We start from the raw sequence: 27,058 nt of genomic DNA, 5'->3' as shown, positions 1-27,058 counted from the left end.
ATGCTGGCCATACAATATACGGAAAATCGGCCGAACACATTTTCGAAAAACGAACGTTTGACCGTGACCGCAAACGATCATGCCATCATATAATGACCGATAAATCGTTCAGTTAAAAATGAGAGAGAGGAGTGCCACTAAGTAAAATCATTTATTCACCAATATAAAAACAAAGTATCAACTTACATTTAGGAGCAGTATATAGAACAGACAGATGTGATTCCTGATAGAAGAGGGGGAAGGGAACAGTCAGTGATTCCCCGGGGATGCCTCCAAACACGGCGCAGTCTGGCGGGGAGGCCAGGACGGTACACAGCCTGTCTCTGTGGGAAGACGGAGTGGCAGCCCAGGAAGCCGCTGGCAATGTTGTCAATGAGGAGAAAAAACACAAACGCGTTTCTGAGCCTGCGCAGGGTCTGTACGGCACATGCGTGCTCCTTTATCAAGTGTCACTTGATAAAGGAGTGCGCATGTGCCATACAGACCCTGTGCAGGCTCAGAAACGCGTTTGACAACATTGCCAGCGGCTTCCTGGGCTGCCTCTCCGTCTTCCCGCAGACAGGCTGTGTACCGTCCTGGCCTCCTCGCCAGACTGCGTCGTGTTTGGAGGCATCCCCAGGGAATCACTGACTGTTCCCTTCCCCCTCTTCTATCAGGAATCACATCTGTCTGCTCTATATACCGCTCCTAAATGTAAGTTGATACTTTGTTTTTATATTGGTGAATAAATGATTTTACTTAGTGGCACTCCTCTCTCTCCCTTTTTTTTTTTTTTTTTTTTTTTTTTTTTTTTACCTGGATGGATCTGAGTTTGACTTCTCTCAACGAGAAGAGCTGCCTTTCGTGAATCTGGCCACACAAATTCCTACAAGAAAAAGTTTTATTCCGGTGTTTTTGTTTTACCTATGACTTATCCTCCAGGGATCCTCTCCTGCTTTTATAGACTGTTTCCTGGCTCCTGTCCAAGACTTCCAACACTGTCCTGATTACACCGTGATTGATCCAGCTTTTAGACTTTATAATTTCATTAACTTTTATAGTCATTTGCCTTTATAGCCTCTGAGCGCCAGTTTATTTGTTTTAGATAAATCGTTCAGTGGACATAAATAATTTTTTGTTGTTGTGTTTTTTTTTTTTTTTTTTACATATACCTAGTGCAGACAGTTCGGATGGAAACACATTAACCTTGCAATTTATCGTACAATCGGCAGAAATTTTCCAAACTTGCTGTTCGTTTTTTTTTTTTTTCCACAAAAACGTCACAAACGATTATCGATTTGTGCCCATTGACTTGCCGAAAAACTAACGAAGTGTCTATATGAACGATTTTTCGGCCGATTTTTCGTATAGTGTATGGCCAGCATAAGAATAGATTTTTCTTTATCGTACATCATGGGACACAGAGCCTTAAGTAATTACTTAATGGGTTATAGGCCACCTTCAGGTGTTGACACTGGTTATACCCAATCAAGGAAGTTCACTCCCTATATAACCCCTCCTCCTTCCATGAGCACATAAGTTTTTTCGCCAGTGTCTAAGGTGTTGGTCACGAGTCAAGATGTGCTTTGAGGAGCTCCACTGGAGGGATCCATGCTGGATTTAAATAGCCTCCATAAAGACCAGTGCCACTAAGGCCTAAAAGGATGGTACCTGGGGCCTCGTATCCGAAGCACAAGGTTTTGCCTGTAACACCTCTCTTTGTAGGGCTGAACCCCAGGAACCCAGGGCTTAGGTCTTGCTACATTACCTAAAGTTTCCTGATGGGGTGTTTTACAGGTCCAAGGGAGTTGGAACCCCGTTTTAGGGACCCGGTCCTTGAAGGTTTGCTAAACACAGCCCGCCTTGATGGGTGAAGGCTGGATTGTCTGTTAATTCAGCAAATCCTGCAGCGGGGATAAGGTAAGGGAAGAAACACCTATGTATTTCTTCCATAGGGAAAAAATGTTGTCATGCCTTAAATCTCCACTAGAGGGAGTCTATGCACATACCTTAACCGGTTCCCGACCGGCGCACGCCGATGTACGTCGGCAGAATGGCACGGCTGGGCAAATGGGCGTACCTGTACGTCCATTTGAATTCCCCGCCATGCCATTGCATGCGCGCCGCCAGCGGGGAGCTCCGTGAGTCAGGTCGTGGGTCCCGCGGACTCGATCGCCACGGGGATACCCACGATTGCCTCACGGAGAGGACGAATGGGGAGATGCTGATGTAAACAGCATCTCCCCGTTCTGCCTAGTGACAAGTGTCACTCGATCTCTGCTCCCTGTCATTGGGAGCAGAGATCAGTGATGTCACACACCAGCCCATCCCCCTGACAGTTAGAAATCACTCCCCTAGGACACACTTAACCCCTCCCTGCCTCCTAGTGGTTAACCCCTTCACTGCCAGTGTCATTTACACAGTAATCAATGCATTTTTAATCGCACTGATCGCTGTATAAATGACAATGGTCCCAAAAATGTGTCAAAAGTCCGACATGTCTGCCATAACGTCGCAGTCACAATAAAAATCGCTGATCACCGCCATTTCTAGTAAAAAAAAAAAAAAATTTAATAAAAATGCTATAAAACTATCCCCTATTTAGTAATAGCTATAACTTTTGCACAAACGAATCAATCAACGCTTATTGCGATTTTTTTTTTTTTTTTTTTTTTTTCCCCCCTGATGGGACCAGAGGGTTAGGGGGACAGCAGCGCTCTACCCCCCCTTACATTATACCCCCTGCCGCGGGGGGTGGGGTGGGTGGAGGTCCCACTAATACCGCTAATTGTTTTACTGTGGCTAATTTCACTGTTGATTGTGCCTGCTTCTGGATGGGTCCCTGCTCCCCCCCCCCCCCCCTCATGTTGGGTCGGTGGACCCAAAAACACCGCGCACAAGCGCAGGAACATTTTAAATGTAAAAAGGGGCAGAAATTTTTTCGGAGCGGGCAGGGCCTAAGCGCAATGACGTGAACATCCACGAGGACACACGGCAGGCTAAAAACAAATACAACACAGCTGTGACAGTCTCTCCTCGGCAGACCATGAGAAAACAAGCAGCCTGCAACACAAGAACACAAGAGCTGTGGGACATGTGAGTGTTGCAAACTGGCATTCCTGATACAGGAACAACACCTTTTTCCCAGCACTAGGCTGAATTTTATAGCGGATTTAAATGTCATGACTATTTTCAGCGATTAGGTGCAATTTGTATAGTGTCTGTTTTTGTACTTAGGACTATGCCTACCAAAAAAGACACCACAAAAAACAAAAAATGAAAGTTTTCACCCCCAGGCGCTAGGATCCCGAGTCGCATTTCCATGCTGTCCTCCTCGCCTAAATTACCAGTTCTGGCAAGCCAGGGTGAGCCATTGGAACAAACTGATGGTGCAACTGCTTCTCACATCTCAGCCCCTGTATACATGACTGAAGATGTCCTTTTCTCCTCCCTGCAGGGTCTGGAAGAAAGATTAGCGGCTTTAATTGCATCCTCCATTCAAATGGATAGGAAGCATGCTAGATTCCCCCCCCCCCCCCCCTCCCCCACTTCAAAACCTTTGCAAGGGGAACCGTGGGCACAGGATGAGGTGTTACCCTCAGTGGATCAGGAGGAAAAACAAACCGATGATGATTCCTCTGCGGAGGAAACAACGGTGGATGAACCTTTTTACAGCCTCTCAATCTGAGAAATTGCTGATACAATCTCTTACGGAGATGGTTCATTCTACTTTCATGCTACCCCTAACGGAGTCTCCTGAAAGTTCGGTTTCTTCCTTGGGTTCCTTAAAACCCTCTCAAGCTTTGCATGCGTTTCCTGCACATGCATTACTAGAACAGCTTATTTTTGCTGAATGGGATCACCCGGATAAGCATTTTTCCCTCCTAAGAGATTTGCAATTCTCTATCCCCTGGAGGAGAAATTTTCCAAAAGATGGAAAATAACAGCAGTTGATACTGCGATTTTCCAATGTGAATAAAGGCCTAACTTGTCCAGTAGACAATGCACAGATGCTTAAGGATCCAACAGATAGAGTTGGTATCACTGTTAAAATCTACTTTTTCCATGGCAGGTGCCATTACTCAGTCTGCAGTCGCTGCAATAAGCGTCTGGCAAACCATAAAGGACCAATTTAAACAAGCCCTTAGAGAGCTTCCTGCACAACATGCTTGGGATTTGGCTGAACTACTGAAAGCATTATGCTTTGCCATAGATGCTATTAAAGATTCTATTCACCAGGCATCCCGCCTTACACTTATGCTTATGCATATGTGTAGAATCCTAAAATTTTTTTTTTTTTCAGCTGAAGCACCATATAAATACCTCATAACTGGGCTCCCTTTTCATGGGGTGTGACTATTTGGAGAAGACTTGGACAAACATATCCAAACAATTTCTAGTAGGAAAAGTACTCTTTTGCCAGTCAAAAGAAAGTGTAAATGCCCTTCATTTAAACTGGCTCTTTCCCTTACACCAGGGGCTTCCGCCTCTAAGCAGGGGCGACAGCCTCTGCCATCAGACGCTAGAGAAAGATCTGAGTCAGACCCAGGCTCAAAAGATATACTGGGGTTGGGAACCTGCAAGCCAGAATCCTAAAGCCTCATCCTGAAGAGGCAACCCCCCTCACCAAGGTGGGGGTAAGACTTCTGCAGTTTTCAGAAGTCTGAAAAGAAGAAATTCAGGACAGATGGGTCATCTCCACGGCAACGCTGGGGTACAAGCTGGAATGTCGGGACTTTCCACCGCTTTGCTTCCTGAGGTCAAGCGTTCCCAAAGATCCAGAGAAAAGACCATCTCTGTTTCAGGCACTAGACCAATTAATATCTCAAGGGGTGATCATACAGATCCCCACAAAAGAGCAAGGTTTGGGGTTTTATTCAAACTTTTTTTATGGTACAGAAACCAAATGGAGATGTCAGACCCATTCTAGATCTAAGAAATCTAAATCCGTTCCTGAAGATCCTCTCCTTTCGTATGCAGACGATCAGGTCAGTAGTTTCAATCATTCTAGGAGGAGAACTTCTGGCATCAATCGACATCAGGGATGCATATCTGCATGTCCCTATATTTCCCGCTCATCAAAAGTTTCTGCGGTTCGAGTTAGAACAGCAGCATTTCCAGTTTGTAGCCCTGCCCTTTGGGCTAGCCACAGCACCCCAGGTGTTCACAAAAGTGCTGGCCCCACCTCTAGCCAGGTTAAGGGCACAGGGCATAACAGTCGTAGCGTACCTAGACGATCTATTACTAATAGATCAGTCAGTGGCTCATTTGGAGCAAAGCATACACACTACAACCAACTATCTGAAGAGTTGGGTTGGATTCTCAACCTAGAGAAATCTTCCTTAAATACCACTAAAAAGGCTGGAGTACTTGGGTCTGATCATAGACACAGCCCAGGAAAAGGTGTTTTCGCTTCAGACAAAGATCAACTCCATAAGAGTTGGTGCGGATGGTCAGGTCAAATGGCGATGCCTCCATTCACCTTTGCATGAGGTTGCTAGGAACCATGGTGGCTTCATTTAAGCAGTTCCCTATGCCCAGTTTCTTTTAAGACTGTTGCAAAACTGTATCCTGTCTGCTTGGAACAAAACAATTCAAGCTTTAGACTTGCCAATGCAGCTGTCCCCAAGAGTGTCCCAAAGCCTCACTTACTTTCAGACCAGTCATCTGGAAAGTGGTAACAACAGATGCCAGCCTTTTAGGCTGAGGAGCAGTAGTAGAAAAGGCAACTGTCCAGGGACAGTGGTCAAGAACCGAAAAGAACCTTGTCCATCAATATCCTAGAGATTCAAGCAGTACGTCTGGCTCTAAAGGCCTGGACTTTCAGGTTACGGGATTGTGCTGTCAGGATTCAATCCTGATGCAATACAATGCCACAGCTGTGGCCTATATCAGTCACCAAGGGGGCACCGAAAGTCTCTCAGTGCAGAGAGGTGAACCATATTCTAACTTGGGCAGAAAGGAATGTTCCGTGCCTATCAGCAGTCTTCATTCCGGGAGTAGAGATTTGGCAGGTGGACTATTTGAGTCGCCAGCAGTTATTCCCAGCGGAATGGTCTCTTCACCCCTACATATTTCAGGCTGTTTGCCAAAGATGGGGGACTCTAGCATCCAGGTTCAACATGAAGTTGCTCAACTTTGTGGCCAAAACAAGGGATCCATTCGCATGCGGAACAGATGCGTTGGTGACCCCATGAGATCAATTCTCACTGATCTATGCATTCCCCCCCTATTTAGTTGCTGCCACGACTACTTTGCAGGATCAAGCTGGAAAGAAAGCCGGTAATTCTGGTGGCACCAGCATGGCCCAGAAGGTCATGGTATGCAGAAATCCTAAAAATGGCAGTGGAGGGCCCATGGTTCCTCCCACTACGACCAGATTTGCTCTCACAGGGACTGATATTCCATCTTTCCTTACGGTCTAAATTTAACGCCTTGGCTATTGAAACCCACATTCTGAAGAAACATGGGCTTTCCGGGTCAGTTATCTCTACCCTGATTAGTGCAAGGAAGCCAGCTTCCAGAACTGTAGAGTCTGGAGGGCTTATGTTTCCTGGTGTGAATCCAAGGGTTGGCACCCTCGGAGATATATCATAGGCAGAATTCTTGCCTTTCTACAAATGGGGGTAGAAATTAAATTGGCCTTGAGCTCTATTAAAGGCCAAGTCTCAGCTTTATCGGTCTTATTTCAAAGACCACTTGCTACTCATTCTTTAGTCTGGGGTTTTATACAAGGGGGGACGTGGCTTATTCCACCCATCAAACCCTTCCCTCCCCTTAAACCCTTGGGACTTGAACTTAGTTTTGTCTGTTACAAAAAAAACCATTTGAACCAATACAACATATTCCCCTAGTCCTTCTGACAAGGAAGTTGGTATTTTTGGTTGCTATAACCTCAGCAAGGAGGGTTTCGTAATTGGCTGCTCTTTCTTGTAAAGAGCCATATTTGATTTTTCATGAGGACAGAGTGGTGTTACGCCCTCGTCCAGACTTTTTGCCAAAAATAGTTTCAGGTTTTCACCAGAACCAAGATATTGTCCTGCCATCATTTTTTCCAAAACCATGTTCCATGGAAGAGAAGTCACTACATTGTCTTGATGTGGTGAGAGCAGTGAAAATCTATTTAAAGGCAACTGCTCCATAAGGCGGATGTCTTATTTATTCTGCCAGAGGGTCCCAAGAAAGGACAGGCAGCATTGAGATCCACTGTTGCTAAATTGATTCGGCAAGTGATAATTCAAACTTATGAATTAAGGGGTAAGATTCCCCCGTTTCAAGTTAACCAGGTTGGTTAGTGCTTCTTGGGCAGTGCGTCACCAGGCCTCCATGGCTCAGATCTGTAAGGACGCAACTTGGTCTTCAGTGCATACATTCACAAAATTTTATCAGGCGGATGTAAGGAGGTATGAAGATATCACCTTAGGGTGCAGTGTGCTGCAAGCAGCAGTATAAGCCCTCAGGTCTGGGGGTGCCCTATGGGTTGTGTCTCCCTACCCTCAAGTAGCATTGCTATGGGATGTCCCATTAAGTAATTACTTAAGACCCTGTGTCCCATGATGTATGATAAAGAAAATAGGATTTTTATAACAGCTTACCTGTAAAATCCTTTTCTTAGAGTACATCATGGGACACAGAGGTCCCACCCCTCTTTTTATGGGGTTTAAGTATAATGCTTGGGTACAAAACTGAGGTAATCCTGGGAGGAGGGGTTATATAGGGGAGTCAACTTCCTGTATTGGGTATACCAGTGTCAACACCTGAAGGTGGCCCATAACCCATTAAGTAATTACTTAAGGCTCTGTGTCCCATGATGTACTCCAAGAAAAGGATTTTACCGGTTGTTATAAAAATCCTATTTTTTTTTTAAATGAGTCGGTAGCCGGCGAAATGCCTCGATGCCCAATTCATGAGTAATAGCTGTGTACAAACTCGCCACGTCCCAAGTAACCAGAAGAGAGTCCTCATTATCACAGTGTACATTTCAAATTTTCTCCAAGAAATGTTGTGTATCCCGAATATAAGAACGGGTATGTGTTATTAAAGGTGTTAAACATTTATCCAAATATTTGGCAATAGGCATAGTGACTCTGTACTGGACACAATTGGGCGACCTGGGGGGATAACAGGATCTTTATGTATTTTTGGCAAATCGTATATAATGGGAGTCACTGGATATTCAAGTACAAGAAAGGTTTGTGTATCATTGTCAATGATTCCTGCCCACATAATGGTTGTAGTATAGCGATAAAAGTTCATTACACATGTCAATCTTCTTATGTGGTATATATCATTAAGTGCCCATGCAGGTTATTATATGTGGGGAAGACTACTCAAAAGGTTAAAGAGGATTGCACGACATAAATATTCTATTGGGGACAAACTTGACAAATTGCCATTGGCAAGACATTTTTATGGAAAAGGGACATCATGTATCACAGTTAAAGTAGATGGTCATTGATGGTGTACGATGCAATCGACGAGGTGGGAATAGAGAACTTGCCTTAAAAAAATGAGAAGTAGCCTGGATACACTGTTTAGAAGCTTTGAACCTAAAAGGGTTAAACTCTGATTTTGATTTATATTTATTTTTGTAATAATTTAATACATGTGTGTATTCGGCTTATTTGTATTTTTAATTTTATTTTCATTTTTTTTTCTTTTATTTTTTTACTTATTTTTTTGGTTTTTATCTCTTACATTTCATTTTATTTTTGTTTGTAATAAGTTGTAGTAATTTTTTTTTTTATTATATTCTACGTTTGGTTCAGAATTCAGTGCATACATATGTGTATATATTTTTTTTTCTTCTTTTTTGATAACCGGTACAATTTCCTGGTATCCTTGTAATGTGTTTTGAACTCATTACACCCGATATATATATATATATATATATATATATATATATATATATATATATATATATATATATATATATATATATATATATATATTTTATATATTCTCACAAAAGTGAGTACACTCCTCACATTTTTATTTTTGTAAATGTTTTATTATATCTTTTTATGTGACAATACCGAAGACACGATACTTTGCTACAATGTAAAGTAGTGCGTGTGCATTTGCTGTCCCCTCAAAATAACTCAACACACAGCCATTAATGTCTAAACCGCTGGCAACAAAAGTGAGTACACCCCTAAGTGAAAATGTCGAAGTTGTGCCCAAAGTGTCAATATTTTGTGTGGCCACCATTATTTTCCAGCACTGCCTTAACACTCTTGGGCATGGAGTTCACCAGAGCTTCACAGGTTGCCACTGGAGTCCTCTTACACTCCTCTATGACGACATCACGGAGCTTGTGGATGTTGGAGACCTTGCACTCCTCCACATTCTGTTTTGAGGATGCCCCACAGATGCTCGATAGGGTTAAGATCTGGAGACATGCTTGGCCAGTCCATCACCTTTCCCCTCAGCTTCTTTAGCAAGGCAGGGGTCATCTTGGAGGTGTGTTTTGGGGTCGGGGGGGGGGGGGGGATCATGCTCTGCTTCAGTATGTCACAGTACATGTTGTCATTCATGGTTCCCTCAATGAACTGTAGCTCCCCAGTGCCGGCAGTACTTATGCAGCCCCAGACCATGACACTCCCACCACCATGCTTGACTGTAGGCAAGACACACTTGTCTTTGTACTCCTCACCTGGTTGCCGCCACACACGCTTGACACCATCTGAACCAAATAAGTTTATCTCGGTCTCCTCAGACAACAGGACATGGCTCCAGTAACCCATGTCCTTAGCCTGCTTGTCTTCAGCAAACTGTTTGCTGGCCTTCTTGTGCATCATCTTTCGAAGTGACAGCCATGCGGACCAATTTGATTACAGTGTGCGGCATATGATCTGAGCACTGACAGGCTGAACCCCCCACCCCTTCAACCTCTGCAGCAATGATGGCATCACTCATACATCTATTTCACAAAAACAGCTTCTGTATATGACGCTCAAAACGTGCACTCAACTTCTTTGGTCGACCATGGCGAAGCCTGTTCTGAGTGGAACCTGTCCTGTTAAACCCCTGTATGGTCTTGGCCACCATGCTGCAGCTCAGTTTCAGGGTCTTGGCAATCATCTTATAGCCCAGGCCATCTTTATGTAGAGCAACAATTCTTTTTTTTCAGATCCTCAGAGTTCTTTGCCATGAGGTGCCATGTTGAACTTCCAGTGACCAGTATCAGGGAGTGACACCAAATTTAACACACCTGCTCCCCATTCACACCTGAGACCTTGTTACATTAATGAGTCACATGACATTGGAGGGGGGAATGGCTAATTGGGCCCAATTTGGACATTTTCACTTAGGGGTGTACTCACTTTTGTTGCCAGTGGTTTGGACATTAATGGCTGTGTGAGTTATTTTGAGGGGACAGCAAATGTACACTGTTATACAAGCTGTACACGCACTACTTTACATTGTAGCAAAGTGTCATGTCTTCAGTATTGTCACATAAAAAGATATAATAAAATATTTACAAAAATGTGAGGGGTCTACCCACTTTTGTGAGATACTGTATATATATATATTTTAGTGTAGTAAATAAATAAATAGTGCAGGCAGTGTATAAAATAAATTATATTGTGCAGTCAGTGTACAGTATCTAATACAGTGCAGGCGGTTTACAGTATATAATACAGTGTGTACAATATATAATACAGTGTAGTGTGGAAAAAAAAAAAAAAAATCCCCATCATGTCCGGAAGGCCACCAAGGAGCGGCAGGCGCTCACAGGCCTCTAAAAGAGGGCAAGCAGCCTCTGTCTACAGTGAAAAGTGGTCATGGACATGGTGCATCCTCTGCAGGCAGGGCACACTTGTCCTCCCCCCCCCCCTTTTTTTTTTTTTTTTTTTTTTTTTTTTTTTTTTTTTTTTTTTTTCTTCTGCTGGCCGTGTTATTGAGCCACAACATGCAGAAGAGTTGGTGGAGTGGATAACTAAGCACTCCTCATCCTCCTCATCCTGTCACCCAGGTTCATACTAGTTTGCCTTCCAACACAGCTGCCAAAGCGGCCTATTGTCCAGTTACTCCTTCCATAGCCCCACCATCATGCACGGAGGAGTCACCAGAATTATTCGACCATAGTGTTGGTTACATGTTGCTGGTGGATGTGCAGCAATTTGAAGGCTCTGATGTTGGTTCCCAGGTTTAGGAAGGGAGTAACGTGAGCCTAGAGAGAGGGGGTGCCACAAAAGGACAAGAAATTAGCAGTCATGTCCCCCCAGCTGCAGCATACTGCCAAACTTGCTACAGTGACGAGGAGGGAAGGGATGATGAGGTCACTGACTGTACTTGGGTGCCTGAGAGAAGAGCAGAGAAAAGTGAGGAGGAGGAGGAGGAGGAGGCACAACTCCAACAAGGCAGGATGTCCTCCAGGGGCCAGCTTAAGGGCAGCCACCCTATTGCATCACACCACAGAGCTCCACAAGTGCAGGGTGCTGCTGACTTCCAAAAGTTCATTGGTGTGGGCTTTTTTCGACACGTGCAGTAGATCACACCGTTTCTGTTTAACATCTATGTCTGAAGCGGATCAAACATAGCCAGAGCAGCACCTGCTTGGGCACCACAAGCTTGACAAGACATGACAACCTGCCATGCAGTCCGTTGGCAACAGCACCTGAAAAAGCCACATCAAAAAAAAAAAGGTGGACTTCTCCTTGCTCCTCATCTGGAATCTCAACCCCTACTATACCTCCAGTCCTCTCAAAAACCTGCACTGAGAGGAATGAAGGTATAGCAATAGGTGCCACACGTACTTGCAGCAAATCTGCTAGCAGTTTCAGCAGGCAAATTTCGCTACCCCAGTTGCTGAATCGCAAAAAAAAATACTGTCCCAGCCATCCACATGCTCAGCATCTAAATTCTGGCTTGGCCAAATTGCTAGCACTCCAACTGCTGCCTTTTAAGCTGGTGAACTCTGCCCCCTTTCGTAAATTTGCGGAATGTGCTGTACCATAGTGGCAGGTTCCAAAAAGACATTTCTTTTCACCTAAGGCCATTCCAGCTCTCTACCGTCATGTGGAAGGCAATGTTTTGGCCTCATTGGACAGGGCGGTCAGCAGCAAGGTTCATATTACTGCTGACTCATGGTCCAGCAGGCATGGTCAGGGACATTGCCTTTCCTTCACAGCGTACTGGGTAACTCTGCTGGCAGCTGATAAGAATGCAGGACAGGGTTCAGTGTTGGAGCTTGTTCTGCCACCACGCCTCTAATAAGCTGGTGGTGATTCTGCCACATCTGTCTGCTCCACCTCCTCTTCTTCTTACTCTATGACCTCTTCTGCAGAATTTTCCTCTGAACCAGCAGTGCTCCCTAAGCGTTCAAGGGGCTACGCAAGCAGTCAGGCTAAAAGATGCCATGCAGTGCTTCAATTGGTCTGTCTAGGGGACAGGAGCCACACTGGGGCAAAGATTCTGTCAGCTTTGCAGGGGCAGGCTCAGAGGTGGTTGACACCAGACGCCATGCTTGAGCCAGATATGGTTGTATGCGACAATGGCACCAACCTTCTCTCCGCCCTCCGACAGGGACACTTGACACATGTTCCATGCTTAGCACAAGTCCTGAATTTGGTGGTGCAGCGCTTCTTGACCAGGTACCCAGGCTTACAAGATCTGCTGAGGCAGGTCAGAAAAGTCATTTCTGGTTGTCATACAATGCCAGTGCTCAGCTGGCTGACATTCAGCAGGAATTCAACCTGCCCACCAACCGCCTCATTTGTGACATGCCCACCAGGTGGAACTCAACGTTGGCAATGTTCACACACACAGCAGAGGGCCATCAATGAGTCCCTCTTCCTGCTGGAGCACACGCTTTGTGGAATTATGGACAGGGCACTTGAGGCAGAACAGGAGGAAGAGAAGGACTTCCTTTCCTCTCAAGGCCCCTTTTATGCAGATAGCATTCCTGCGGGGCTGCCAAACACACAGGAAGAAGGGGAGGAGGAGAATTGTGTCAGCATGGATGTAGAGGATAACACACAGCAGTCTTCAAGGGATGGTTTTAGGCTGCATGGGCTCCTTGATTCTGCAAAGCCTGCGAAAGGACCCTAGGATTCGTGGTATCAAGGAGAAGGATCATTACTGGCTGGCATCCCTTCGTTATCCACGTTACAAGGGTAAAGTTGCAAAGCTTATCCTGCCTTCGCAGAGGGAGCAGAGAATGAAACATCTTCAGGACGTCTTGAAGAAAAGTTTGTGTAAAGCCTTTCCAGACCCTGGGAGATTACCATTTCCTGGTGCTGGACCATTTCCTGGTGTTTCTGAGGCTTTGTTCTGTCAGAGGAAGAGCGTTGAAGGTGGCCGGCTGACTAATGCCTTTAAACAATTTTTTAGTCCTCAGCACCCAGGGCCGATGGGTTCAAGCAACCATCGGCAGTCTCTGCATTTTATAGTACCTGATAAATTGAAGAAAACAATGATGTTATGTCAGCAGGGGCCCGGTCATCCGGTTGTGTCAGCTGGTGGCCCAGCCCTTGCCTATATAACAGCTGTCAAAGCCAAAAGACAGCAGTCGCCGGGAGGCCTCCCATGGAGGCGGAGTTTTTTTCTTTTCTTTTTTCCTATTTTTCGGGTCCATCGGGGGCGTGATTAAAGATGAAAGGACATTGTTTCTGTTTTTGCTTTTCTTTTTAATAAAGGAATTATTATTATTTTTTTTTTTTGGAGAAAAATATAATATAATTGTGTGCCTTGAAAAAGTATTCATACCCCTTGAAATTTTCCACATTTTGTCATGTTACAACCAAAAACGTAATAGACCAACACAAAGTGGCACATAATTGTGAAGTGGAAGGAAAATGATAAATGGTTTTCAAAATGAAATGGGACCTGGGGGTCCTAGTAGATGATGGTCTCAGCAATGACTTGCAATGCCAGGCTGCTGCTAACAAAGCAAACAGAATATTGGCATGCATTAAAAAAGGGTTTAATCCAAGGATAAAGCAATAATTCTTCCACTCTACAAGACTCTGGTCCGGCTGAACCTGGAGTATGCTGTCCAGTTCTGGGCACCAGTCCTCAGAGGATGTACTGGAAATGGAGTGAGTACAAAGAAGGGCAACAAAGCTAATAAAGGGTCTGGAGGACATTTTAGTTATGATGAAAGGTTGCGAGCACTGAACTTATCCTCTCTAAAGCGTCTCTTCTCCAGAGAGAATATGATTTCAATTTACAAATACCATACTGGTGACCCCACATTAGGGATAAAACTTTTTTGCGGAATGGAGCTTAACAAGACACGTGGTCACTAAATAAAATTAGAAGAAAAGAGGTTTAACTTTAAGCTACATAGAGTGTTCTTTACGAGCGGCAAGGATGTGGAATTACCTTCCACAGGCGGTCTCAGCGGGGGGCATCGATAGTTTCAAAAAAGGATTAGATAAGCACCTGACTGACCGCAACGTACAGGGATATACAATGTAATACTAACATATAATCACACACACAGGTTGGACTTGATGGACTTTTTACAACCTCATCTACTATGTGAAAAGTGTGGTGTGCATTACTTTGTAGAACCACCTTTCACTGCAATTACAGCTGCAAGTCTTTTTTGGGATGTCTACCTGCTTTGCACATCTAGAGTGAAACGTTTGCCCATTCTTGTTTGTAAAATAGCTCAAACTCTGTCAGATTGGATGGAGAGTGTCTGTGTACAGCAATTATCAAGTCTTGCCACAGATTCCCAATTGGATTTAGGTCTGGACTTTGACCGGGCCATTCTAACATTTGAATATGCTTTGCTCTAAACCAGTGGTTCTTAACCTTTCTAGGGCTGTGACTGCTTGATAAAATTTCCCAAGTTGTGGGGAACCCTAACAGTAAAATTATTTTCGTAGCATGGGTTGTCAACGCCCAAGGCAAGACAAGTAATTTGCACCCCTAACCCATGGACATTTAGCGCTCCCTGAGTCCCTTCCACACGTACAGTATTAAAATCCCTTATGGTACATTTTAGGATGTATCACTCTTTCTCATCATTCTCCTCCTATCTTTCCCTTTTTTATCTCTCTCTATCCTATTTTCTTGGTTTTTTTTTTTCCCCCATCCCTCTCTCTAGCTGTCTTTCTTGTTCTTTCTCTTATTTTTTTTTCTCTCGCCTTTTTATTTGTTCCTCCCCCTCTTTTGCTCTCCCTTCCGTGTATTCTCTATTTTTATTCCTTCTCTTACTCCTTGGAGGGGGGAATGGGATGAGTGGCAAACCATTTTTTTTATATTCGTTAAGTGTTCAGAAATTCAAACTTTTAAAAGTCTTTTTGTGCGTCCCACATAGAATAGCCCACAGGGGCACCACAAAAGATACACCACATATGAAGAATTACATGTAATGTATTCCCCTATTTCAAAGGTTTCATTTTCAATATTAGTGATCTTAGTCATGCCCCTGTTGCTCACTTTTACCGTTCTGCAGCAGATACATATCTTACACGGAAAAAATCCCTTTAAGTCTATTTTAATTGATGGTTGACTTGGTGGATCCAAGATCCTGTCCCCAAAATGTGGAGCTCGTCTGTAAATAAACTTCAGTTGTTCTGATAAGACATCTCTTAAATGTCTATCTCTACATAAGATGTACTAATATTTTTTGAAGATCATTTCAATCTCTCTGTATTGGCAATGGAAGTTTGATATAAATCCACACTGGTGTTGATCATTAGGTGTTACACATTCTTTTTTTCTTCAAGCATTGTTCCCTTGGGATATTAGCAACTTGCTGAATTATTTCAGTCAAGGTGTTTTCCTTAAACCCTTTTTTGTAGGGATCTTTCCTTCAATAGATTAGCTTGAAGAAAATAATCATCCTGTTCTGTACAGTTCTGACAGACCCTAAGCATCTGTCCCTTGGGGATGTTTTTAATCCAAGCAGGGTGATGGCCACTCCTGATGGACAAGAAGCTATTGCGATCCGTCGGTTTAAAGTACACACACGTGTTTACGGCTCGGTTCACACGGGGGCGACTTGTCAGGCGCAAGTCGCTCCGACTTAGAAGAAAGGTTCCTGTACTACTTTGGGGGCGACTTGCATAGACTTCTATACAGAAGTCGTCTTGCAAGTCGCCCCGGCAGTCGTGTGCAGGTCGCCTCGGTGAGGCGACCTGCAAGTCGTGCCGCCTCTGGTGTGAACCGAGGCTAACAGATTCCCTCTCTTCTCAGTTGTCACATCCAAAAAATATTGACACATTTGTCACTTATCTGGAATTCCAATTTGATTCGTGTTTGTATTCAGATACCCCAAAAATTCCACCACAGACTCCTCAGGCCCCTCCCAAATGAACAGGAGGTTGTCTATGAATCTGCGGTAGAATCTTAATTGGGGCAACCGTCTACTAAACACATGTCTATTTTCCCATTCAGCCATGAACAGGTTGGCGAGGCTGGGAGCATATTTAGCTCCCATAGCCATGCCAACCTGCTGTAAGGAAAAAATGGCCACTCCACTAAAAATAATTATGCGACATGCAAAAGTCCAATGCCTGTCCTAAAAAGTGCTTCTGTGTGTATGGAATATCCTCCCTTCTGCTGAGTGCCCAATTCAGCGACAGCGATGCATCCTCATGCTGAATGATCATATATAATGAGGCCACATCAGCCGTCACCAAATAGGTCTCAAAAGAGGGGTTTAACTCAACTCCCTCTAAGTCCTCATGCACACGGACGTTTTTACAGCTGCTTTTTTGAGCTTTTTTTGCAGCTTAAAAAGGCCTGTCTATGTTAGTCTATGGCTTCATGCCCACCTAGGCGTTTTTGAGCTGCAAGTGGCATAGGCGTTTTTAAGCTGTAAAAAAAACCCAGGACCAGTGGGTTCTGAGAGATGTTTTTCAGCTGTAAAAACGCTCTAACGCTCAAACGTCATTCACCAACGTTTTTTAGCGTTTTTGATCCATTGAAAAAAAAACGCTAACGCAGGAAAAACGCTCAAACGCTATTGCAAAAACGCTGAAAAAAGTTAAAAAATGTCACTGCAAAGATACTGGCGTTTTCATAACGTTTTTTTAACAGCCTGTGTGCATGAGGGCTAAAAGTTGAGGAGGTCTGTCGTATCCTTAAGGTATGCTCTGGTGGCCTTCACACTAGACTGGAGGAATCTGTCCAAAAATTCCCCCAATCTAGCATTGACCGACTCTATACCATTCACAATTGGACGCGCTGGCGGGAATTTTGGATCCTTGTGGATTTTCGGTAATGTGTAAATTACCAGGATCCTACACGCACTGGGTACCAGATACCTCTTCTCTTTGAGATTTAGGGCATTAATCTTATAACCCCACTCAACTAATGAGCTTAATTGTGCCTTATAACTTTCTGTGGGGTCAGAAACAAGCCTCTTTATGTAGATTGGTTACCCAATAGATCGCTAAGCTGTTTGTCGTAAAATGTTTTATCCATAATGACCACCCCTCCCCTTTTGTCCGCCAGGCGTACAATAATGTTTTTCCTCTCTTCCAATGATTTGATACCATCTTTAATATAGTCTGGATTGACTCTTTTTCACAGTCAATTGTTCTATATCCCTCAACACCAGATTTTTAAAAACTTCAATGAAATGGTTATTGGAGTTTTGGGGATTGAATATTGATTTATTTTTTTAGGCCACTATCAACTTTATCTGAAGGGGTGGTGACCCTATTTTTAGGGGCAGCTGGATGACTCAAAAAATATTTTTTCATGCTTAGGGTACATACAAACTTTTGTGTATCAATATACACCTCAAATTTGTTCATAGTTTTCTTAGGCGCGCATTTAAGCCCCAAGTTCAATATGTTAAGCTCTTTTTGGTTGAGTTCTACCTCACTCAAATTATAAATGCCCACTTTTATGTGTCCCTCATTCTTTTTCTTGGATTGTTTATATCGCCCTGCTCTATACCCCCTTCTCTTTGGAATAGTCCCACCACCCTGTTCGGGTGCTGCTGCGGTCCACTTCTCCCTCCTCCCTCCTCCTCTGTTGTTTATCAGGTGAGTCTTTCCTCTTGGTGTCCCTCCACCCCCCACCCCCCTCCCTTGTTGTCCTAAAAAAGGTGATGATCCCTGTTGGTAATTAAACTGTCCATTGTACTCCTCATCTAGAGGAAGATACCTGTTATAGACAGGAATTTGGTTCCTCACATCAGGGTAATAATTTGTGTGTGTGTGTGGGGGAGGGGGGTGGTTTTGATACCACTCTTGATCCTGTTGTGGGTGGTAACCCGATGAGTGATTACCTCTATATTGTTGCGACAGGCGCGGTAATGCCTGATTGTAGTTCTGTTGATGTCCTCCTCTCATGTACTGAGGTGGCCTTGGTGAGTAATGATACTCATCTTGGTCACCTCTATATTGTTGAGGGGCATCATTCCGTATCTGTCCTGCTGCACCCTGCTCGCCTCTACTTATCCCACTTTAAGTCCCCAACTTTTTCACTTGGTCAGTTTTTGGTCCATTATTCGTGCTGATTTTTTCTTTATTCTCCATGGGGACCTCATTATTTCCTGTATTAAGGTTTTGCCATACATATATTTTATTATTTTTAAAATCAACAGAGTCCCTAATATATTTCCTTTTTTTTTTTTTTTTTTTTTTTTTTTTTTTTTTTTGTGTATCCCGATCAACCTTTTTCAAGTTTCTTTTTCATATTCTTGTTGAATTCCTTGATTTGATTGGAATCACTCATCGGTTCTAATTTGCTCTGAATAGCACTGATCTGCTCATTTAATCTGCCTAACTTGATCTGCTTCCTCTTTAAAACAAGACCCTGAAGTTCTTTTCCTACTCTGTTAAAAAATTCCAACCAGTCATCCATAAAACATTGGTCATCCAGACCATCCTGAGGGGGAACTTCCCATCTCAGGCTTCTAAAAATTTGTTATTCCTTTTGATAGGGCTCAAAAGTGAATACGTCCCACCAGGATTTGACCTGTTTTTCATGTTATCTAAGGTTTTTAACATGCTAGAACAATCTTCATCATAATCGGTCATCTCCTGATTGGTTGAGAAGATGCATTCGGTGTCTCTAGAACATTGAGGTTCTCTATTGGTGGAAAGTCCTCTTTTCCTAAACATTGATATCAGTGTATCTCACGTAGTGACGGATTTCTTCAACAGCCAACTTCCTCCTCCGTGTGTGGTGCGATCGCTGAATCCCCCGCAGAGAAGATCTCCGGGTGAACCTCTGCCACGAGTTTTGCTGCTGATATTGCTGACGGTGTGATGACCCCTAGTGGATGCTGATACAAGTCCTTACAACCTGTTTAATGTTTACCTGCTTGCTGTGATCCTCTGTGGTGGGGGGTCATGGCTATCAGGTAAGAAGTAACCCCCCTCATTCTCGGTGGTGGATCTTCCTCTGTTGTCACGGATTATTATTGTTTATCACTCGGACTTTCCTTGACCATTTATGGGTGATTTGGAGTCACTACTTCATTCATTTATTTTTCTTTCTTTTTCATTTAATGGGACACTATTGTGGATTATATGCAGGTGTTCTCTGCATTTATCCTCCTCCACATGATTTTTCATTTATGTGTTGTATGTTATATGCACATTTAATTAGCGCAATTCTTTTATTTCTCTATATACTTTGAATGCAGCTTTAATCCAACTTTACACTCTCTCTCTGGATCAAAGTCGCATCAAAGCATTGCAGGTACCTTTTCAAAGTCACTGATTTTCAAAGTCGCATAGATGGGAATGAGTGCCATTGAAATCAATGGGCTGTGACTTGTCATGCAACTTTGTGTCCAAAGTCACATGACAAGACACACTAGTGGAAACGGAGCCTTAGTGTGGTTGCCTGTACTATGATCGATTATTTTAGACTGTGATAGTCTTCTGATGAGAGAACACTGAGCGTGAACCTATGATCAGCTCCTCCCATCCTGTATACGCCCACTGGCTACACAGGAACAGTAAGACATTATTTTTTTTTTTTTTTTTTTTTTAAGGGAAGAGGCTATCGTGGACTTTAATGGTACCGTATACCAACTGTAGTAAAAAGTCGTAGGTAAAATAATTTTTATTACAAAAAATACACAAGTATACACATTTGACAATTGAGTATTTAAAAAATCAATGATAATCAACAAACGTGCCTTGGTTCTGAAGTCACATCAAAGTGTGACAGCCAAATCATTTACATCATCTGTACATTGAATGCTCAACATGTTTTGCGGGTTATATTCGCTGCTTTCTCAGAAGCTTAATTGCACAAATACAGTATCACAAAAGTGAGTACACCCCTCACATTTTGTAAATATTTTACAAAAATGTGAGGGGTGTACTCACTTTTGTGAGATACTGCATATACAGTGTATATATACACTTACATACATGGTGCATACCCTAATGCAATAGGCTGCGCAGACCTATGCTTCAGTTTATGAATAGACTGGACGGAAGCCTCTGTACAGAGCTTTTCCTGTCCATTCATTCTGTGTAGCTGAGGCTGAGATTGAGGGCTGTGTCCTCAATCTCCTTTCTCTGTCTCAAAAGTAGAACATCAGAGGTCTGTTTAGATTGTTTAGAAAGTTAAAAAAAAAAAAAAAGTAAAAAATAAAATATCAAAAACTAAAAATGACTGACAACAGTGGCGGAACTACCAGGGTCACAAAACTTGTACTTTATCTGGGCCCTGGTGTTCTGCCCTGGGCTCGGAGAGAAGGGTCCTGGCTGGGGGTCAGGGGGGCCCTTCATTGTTTCTTGCACTGGGGCCCTGAAGATTCTAGTTACGCCACTGATTGATAGCATTGTTGTTCCAATATAGTGTTGTGATAAACACATTTATTATTTATTTGTCCAACAGTTTGCCTAATTTGCAATTTAAAGTTGGCTTCCATTGCAGGAGGGATCCGAGGAGATGTTCTAATTGACATTGGCAGCGGACCTACCATCTACCAACTCCTGTCTGCCTGTGAATCTTTTCCCTATATCATTGCCTCAGATTTTACAGATCAAAACCGACAGGAGCTTGAGAAGTGGCTGGAAGATGACCCAGAGGCTTTTGATTGGTCAGAAATTGTGAAGACTGTCTGTGAAATTGAGGGAAATGGGTATGTAATGTATTCCTAACAAGAGAGTATGTACAATAACGTAAGAAAAAGACGTATACCCAATGGAATTTGCTGAATTTTTCAACATAGGCAAACTGATTTTTTTTTTTTTTCAAACTGTGCCTACTCTTTCTGATTCTAGATGCATGCACTTTGACTGCAATTGTTGTAAGAGATACCTGAACACCCTGTGTTTACATTTTTGAAGTCCTTTAAGACCTTAAGTTTCTTTTAGGATGAGATGGTCAGCTCTTGGTTTGAATTTGCCGTGCCTGCCAATCCTAGAGAAAGTAGCAATTATCTGAAATTTACACCACTTGTGGATCATTTTCCTTACATTGGAATGACTGATTTTAAACCATTTGATGATCTTTTAAATCCATTGTCATACACAACTTTCTGAGGGCATTAGAGAGCTCTATTGATCTTGGCTTGATGGCCCCACGCGTGAATAGAACACCAGACCCTGGATATCTGAGATTTTAAATAAGCCCGGTTCCATTTTGAATACTACCTCGGGAGGTTCTAATCATTAGCACCTAATCTGGGAACCCTCAATTATAATTTGTGATGTAAGGTGGTGGCAAATGTAGGTGTGTACTTATGTTTTCTATATAAATGCAATTCTTTTTTTTTCATTTAGGTCAGGGGCCTCCAAACTTTTCAGTACAAGGGCCACGTTGTATACAAATATTGATGGGCCAAAAATCTGTTTAAGAATACAGAGCTGCCCCCTTGCATATTGTAAGTGTCCCCATACTATTGGGGTGGGGATAGTGGAGAAGTACAAACCTTGTAATGGGCCCCAGTTTGGAGACCCCTAATTTAGATCAAAATAAATACTCCATGTCCATTTTTTCATGTTATACATATTCCCTTTATTTGTTGGCACTATTTGAATCAAGGTCTTATGTTTGTCTGTTCAGTAAAGTCAACAATTTCACCCCCCCCCCCCCAACATGAGAACCTTTTGAAAGTCCTAAAAACTGTAAAGCTGGTCTTTTGGTAACTGCATGGAAAAAGTCACAATACACAGTAACTATCTTTTATTACTAAAAAGTTGTCTTTGAGCTCCAGTCACTGACTTTCCCTAGGCTGAGAGGTCATCCGTTTGTTTCAGCCAGGAAAAAGCTGAAACAAACCACCACTTCCCAGTGATCAGATTGCAACGTTCTAACTTTGTAGCAAATCTTCTTTTTGTTCCATGACTCAGGTCCTTCATATCACAGCCCCACCTTTTAGGCTCCATTCACACTAGCGCGTTTTTTGATGCATTTTGCATTTTGCAGAAATGCACGGGAATTTTTTAACATGGGTTCCTATGGAACATGTTCACATCAATGCTTTTTTGTTTCTCTGCATTTTTAGAAAGGGTCGGGGACTTTTTTTCATGCAAAAAGCAGCGTTTTGCATGTAATGGATTTCAATGGACAAGCATCAAAAATGCAAGTGCACCGTTTTTGATGCGTTTTTGCCTTTTTTTTTTTTTTTTTTTTTTTTTTTTTTTTAGACTGTAAAAAAAAACTGTAAAAAAAAAACACAAATCGCGGCAAAAACGCTGCTCAAAAACGTGGCAAGCATGAAAAAAAAAACCTCCAAAAACGCTCAAAAGCAACATGCATAGGTGTGAATCGAGCCTGACATCACAACCCCCTTTACATCAGGGTCTTTAGTGCCCTCTTTCACATCACAGCCCCCTCCCCCTTCCCCCTTTAAATCATAGTCTCCACTGCAGTTACAGCTCTTCCCCCTTCACAGTCCTACCTTAGCATCTCGAAGAGCACTTGACAGCCTGAATTCTTCCCCTGCCACTGCTGTCAAAGCTCATGGCGGAGGGCGAGAGACACAGCAGGCTGGATTCCACTTTGTATATGCATTTGCCTGCCTGCCGCCGTGCCGCTGCTGTTAAAATCACAGCAGGGAAGAGGGCAGGAGATACAGAAGGTCTGCACTGAGGGAGCTGACCAACACTTGCTAACAAGAGAGTTTGTGCAGCTCCCACTCCCCGTGTAGAACTGCCATATCTCCTGCCTACTACCCTGCTGCGAGTTTAACAGCAGCGGTGGCAGCAGGCAGGCAAATGCGTATACAGAAGAGGAATCCACCCTCCTGTGTCTCCCACCCTTCACTGTGAGTTTTAACAGCAGCAGTGGCAGCGGCAGGAGAAGAGATCAGGCTAAGTGGTGCGGCTGCGGTCTGGACAGGACTGTCACTTGGTCTGTGTCCAGACCGCGGTCTGCCATTTACTGATGCCTGGTTTAGATAATTATGTCATCTCTGAGCCGAAATTTCAGTTCATGGAGTAGTAGATGGTAATCCTGGATTATAGAAAAGATGATTCCATCCTTCTGGAGACCAAAGCAGATGAAGTCATTGTCATGGGAGTCAGAAAAAAATAAACAAAAATAAAAAGATAAACACACCTTTGAGTTACCTCTACAAAAAGTTTATTGGCATATAAAATGAACAAAAAATCAGCAGTATCAAATTCCAAAGACCGCCCCCCCCCCCCCCCCAAAAAAAAAAAGAAAAAAAAAACTCCCATATTAACCCCACTACACAAATCAACCCTAACCAGCTAATTCCCTTACTATGTTCACCCTTCCTGATAACATTAAACAAAAACAATATATTGAAAATAAAATATAAGGAATAGTACCTGCCTGTACAATGAAGAGCCAGCATCCCACCTTTTTAAAACCACAATGGGTGAATGAGGCTCTAGAGCTTTACAAGGTAGAAGCTGGATATCCGGGCCTGCCTATTGAGCCAAGACCACCTATAACCCAGAAAGATCCTGATGGATATCAAGTCCGCAGATATCAAATCCAGTTCAATGAAATAGTAATAACCAAAAACAAGATACTGTATATACTCAAGTATAAGTCGCGATTTTATTTATTTTAGGCTGAAAGTGCCCCCCTCGACTTATACTCGAGTTACCACTGTCTGCCTACATGATCATCGTGTCATGCAGGCAGACGGCGGCCAGCGTGTGATAATACAGCTCGGAGGCTATTGCAGCTTTTAAAAGCCGCTCCTCGTCTGTGATAGGCTGAACACTCCATTTCCCAGCAGTTAGTGTACAGCCTATCATGGATATTCTCTCATCCTCGTCCGTGGTATGAGAATGAGAGAATGTCCGTGATAGGCTGAGTGCTGACTGCTGGGAAATGGAGTGTTCTGCCTATCACAGATGAGGAGGAGGTGCGGCTTTTGAACAGTGGAATGGCCGCCGAATGGTATTATCACACGCTGATCGGAGGATGGAGATCGCCACAGGGAGGATGGAGATCGCCACACGGAGGCTGCATAGGATCACAGAACACAGGACACATGCACATGTACAGGGCACATGCACAGGGCACATGCACATGCACAGGACACATGTACAGGGACACAAGGACATGCAGATGGGCATTGTTGACCCTCTTTTTCCACTTACAGTAGCTGCTGCATTTCTCCCCCTCGTCTTACACTCGGGTCAATAAGTTTTTCCCAGTTTTTTGTGGTAAATTAGGGGCCTCGACTTTTATATTTGGGTCGACTTATACTCAAGTATATACGGTAATGTCTTTAACATGTAATATCATTTGTGGCCATATGGAGACAATGGACTGGAGTAAAGAAAAATATTGATGTTCATATCCTGGGATAGTGTGATGTGCCCATGGGCCCCCTCTTCCCTGTGGTGACTTGTTTTATTGGAGTTTTTAGATTTTTTTTTTTTTTTTTTTTTCTTTATTTGGACCTGCCTGGATTGCTGAGGCTGACCAGCATATAGTGAGAGTAGCTACTATCCCCATTGCTACCTTACCATATGGCTACACAGCTTGAGACTGCAGCGGGAACCAGCACCTGAGGATATATATCCTCAGAGCATCTGAGACACACCACAGCAGAGTGAGTGGCTAATCGGATGGACGAGGACCGTGAGTACTATAGGCATTACAGACCTTAGGTGTTTCTGCTTATGGTCCTATCAGCTGCGTGTTGACACAGGGGATAGGCTGCCCACAACTTGGGACCTCCCAAGTCCTGCAGGCCAGACCTTTTATATACCTATAGCATACAATACTCATCTGGTTTGGATGGACTGCTCCTGCTATATACATCACAGCTTTATCCCGATCCCTACAGCTTTGACTATCACAGCTCGTGACACTAACAGCAGACGTCAATATTTTATGTGGATATAATTACAGACTCTCACATGGCTATGTAGCAGCCCGTGGACACATCACACTATCCCAGGATATGAACATCAATATTTTTCCTTTTACTCGAGCCCGTTGTCTCCATATGGCCGCATATAATATTAGATGCTAAAGACATTTTGTTTTTTTACACTATGGTTTATGGAACTGGATTTGATATCTATGACTTGATATCCATCAGCATTTTCCTAGGTTATAGGTGGTCTCGGCTCGATAGGCAGGCCCAGGATTCCAGTTTATACCTTTTTTGTAGAGCTCTAGCACCTTCACACATTGTGGTTTTAAGGTGGGGTGCTAGCTCTTCAGGGTACAGGCAGGTTCTATTCCTTATATTTTCAATATATTGTTTTTGTGCAGGTAGATGGGCAGGGAGTTAGTGAGACTCTGGGGGAGGGTTACACCAGCTTCCACTGTGGGATTTTTAAAATATTCTTAGGAAGAGTGAAAATAGGGAGGGAATTAGCTTTGATGCTTTTTTTTTTTTTTGGGTAGAGGTAACTCATAAGGGTGTGTTATCTTTTCCTTTTTCTTTTTTTCTTTTTTCTGACTCCCCCTGACTTTTTGATTACATCCTCCTCACATTACTATAGGGGAGTACCTCACTTTTTTATTTTGCTTGCGCAGAGCTCCCGGGACCATTCTCCTCTTCTTCTTTTTTTTTTTTTTTTTTTTTTTTTTTTTTTTGGTTATAATTGTCAAGGGGGGTACTGTGATCTCTTTGAGAGTCAATACATACTTGGAAGTGTTACACTGACATAGTATGCTGTATGCAATGTACAAAAAAATTAGACATAAATGAATCCACTTAACTATTTCATGTTTAAAGCAGAGATAAATGGGAAGAGAAGCAGAACAAGCTGAGGTCCAGAATACTGAAGGTGCTGAAGTGTGATGTGACCAGGAGTAATCCACTGGATCCCATAGAGGTGCCTCCTGCAGACTGCCTGATCACCTCCCTTTGTCTGGAGACGGCCTGTAAAGACCTGGAGGCTTATCACTGCTCTATTCAGAATATCACAAGACTGCTCAGACCAGGAGGACACCTAGTGCTCATTGGGGCCCTGGGAAATACCTACTACATGGTACAGCAGAAGGCCTTTTTCTGTCTTTCTCTAGACGAAGATGTTGTGAGGGGTGCGATCACCCAGGCTGGATACACAATACAAAGCATGGACATATTCCCAATCCCAGAGAGAATGACTCGTTTACATGTTGCTGACACCTTGGCTCACTTTTTCCTTGTAGCGAAAAAAGAGGCAACAAATTCATTATAATTGATTTATAAGAAAAGTAAAAACCTTTTTTGATTTCTGTGTACCTGTGATAAAACCAAGATATAATATGTGAAAGTTTTATTCTCAATTATCAAATAAAATTGACCATTTATAAAATATCCACTGTTACCTGGTATCTAAAATATGATCTCTATCTTTCATTTTATAACATCAGCAGTGTTCTAATACAAAATTATTACTTTGGACAATTTAATATGAGCTTATTTGAAACATTTTGCTATAAAACTATGATGTAATTGATAACCATGACATTTGTCATAGCTGACATAATTGCTGGCATCACCAATGACACAATCCTCATTAATGACAACATCATCCTAGATGACATTTTCATCACTAACCAATGACATCCTCATCAATGACATAATCAATGACTTCATCATTGATGCATCATCCTCAACATCACCATTATTAATTACATCATAATCCTCATCGATGACCTAAACAAAATCGTCTATTAATGACCTAATCAGCTGTTTAATAATCATTGACATAATCATTGATGAAATCATCACCGGCATCAATAACATCATGCTAGA

At 43.0% G+C, this 27,058-nt stretch overlaps 1 protein-coding gene across 1 annotated transcript in view; it reads left to right on the top strand.

Annotated features, from left to right (window-relative positions):
* LOC141128270 (nicotinamide N-methyltransferase-like) overlaps nucleotides 1-26,540 on the top strand; it is a gene marked incomplete in the record, with an annotated part of 52,065 nt that extends 25,525 nt beyond the window's left edge. Inside the window, 2 exon segments of the mRNA XM_073615471.1 lie at nucleotides 20,800-21,007; nucleotides 26,054-26,540. Of these exon segments, the coding sequence (XP_073471572.1) occupies nucleotides 20,800-21,007; nucleotides 26,054-26,498 (653 nt within the window).
* Nucleotides 26,541-27,058: the final 518 nt, after the last annotated feature.

Source organism: Aquarana catesbeiana, linkage group LG02, assembly GCF_042186555.1.
Source record: "Aquarana catesbeiana isolate 2022-GZ linkage group LG02, ASM4218655v1, whole genome shotgun sequence".
Classification (NCBI taxonomy): Eukaryota; Metazoa; Chordata; class Amphibia; order Anura; family Ranidae; genus Aquarana; species Aquarana catesbeiana.
This window is presented reverse-complemented; position numbering and strand designations above follow the sequence as displayed.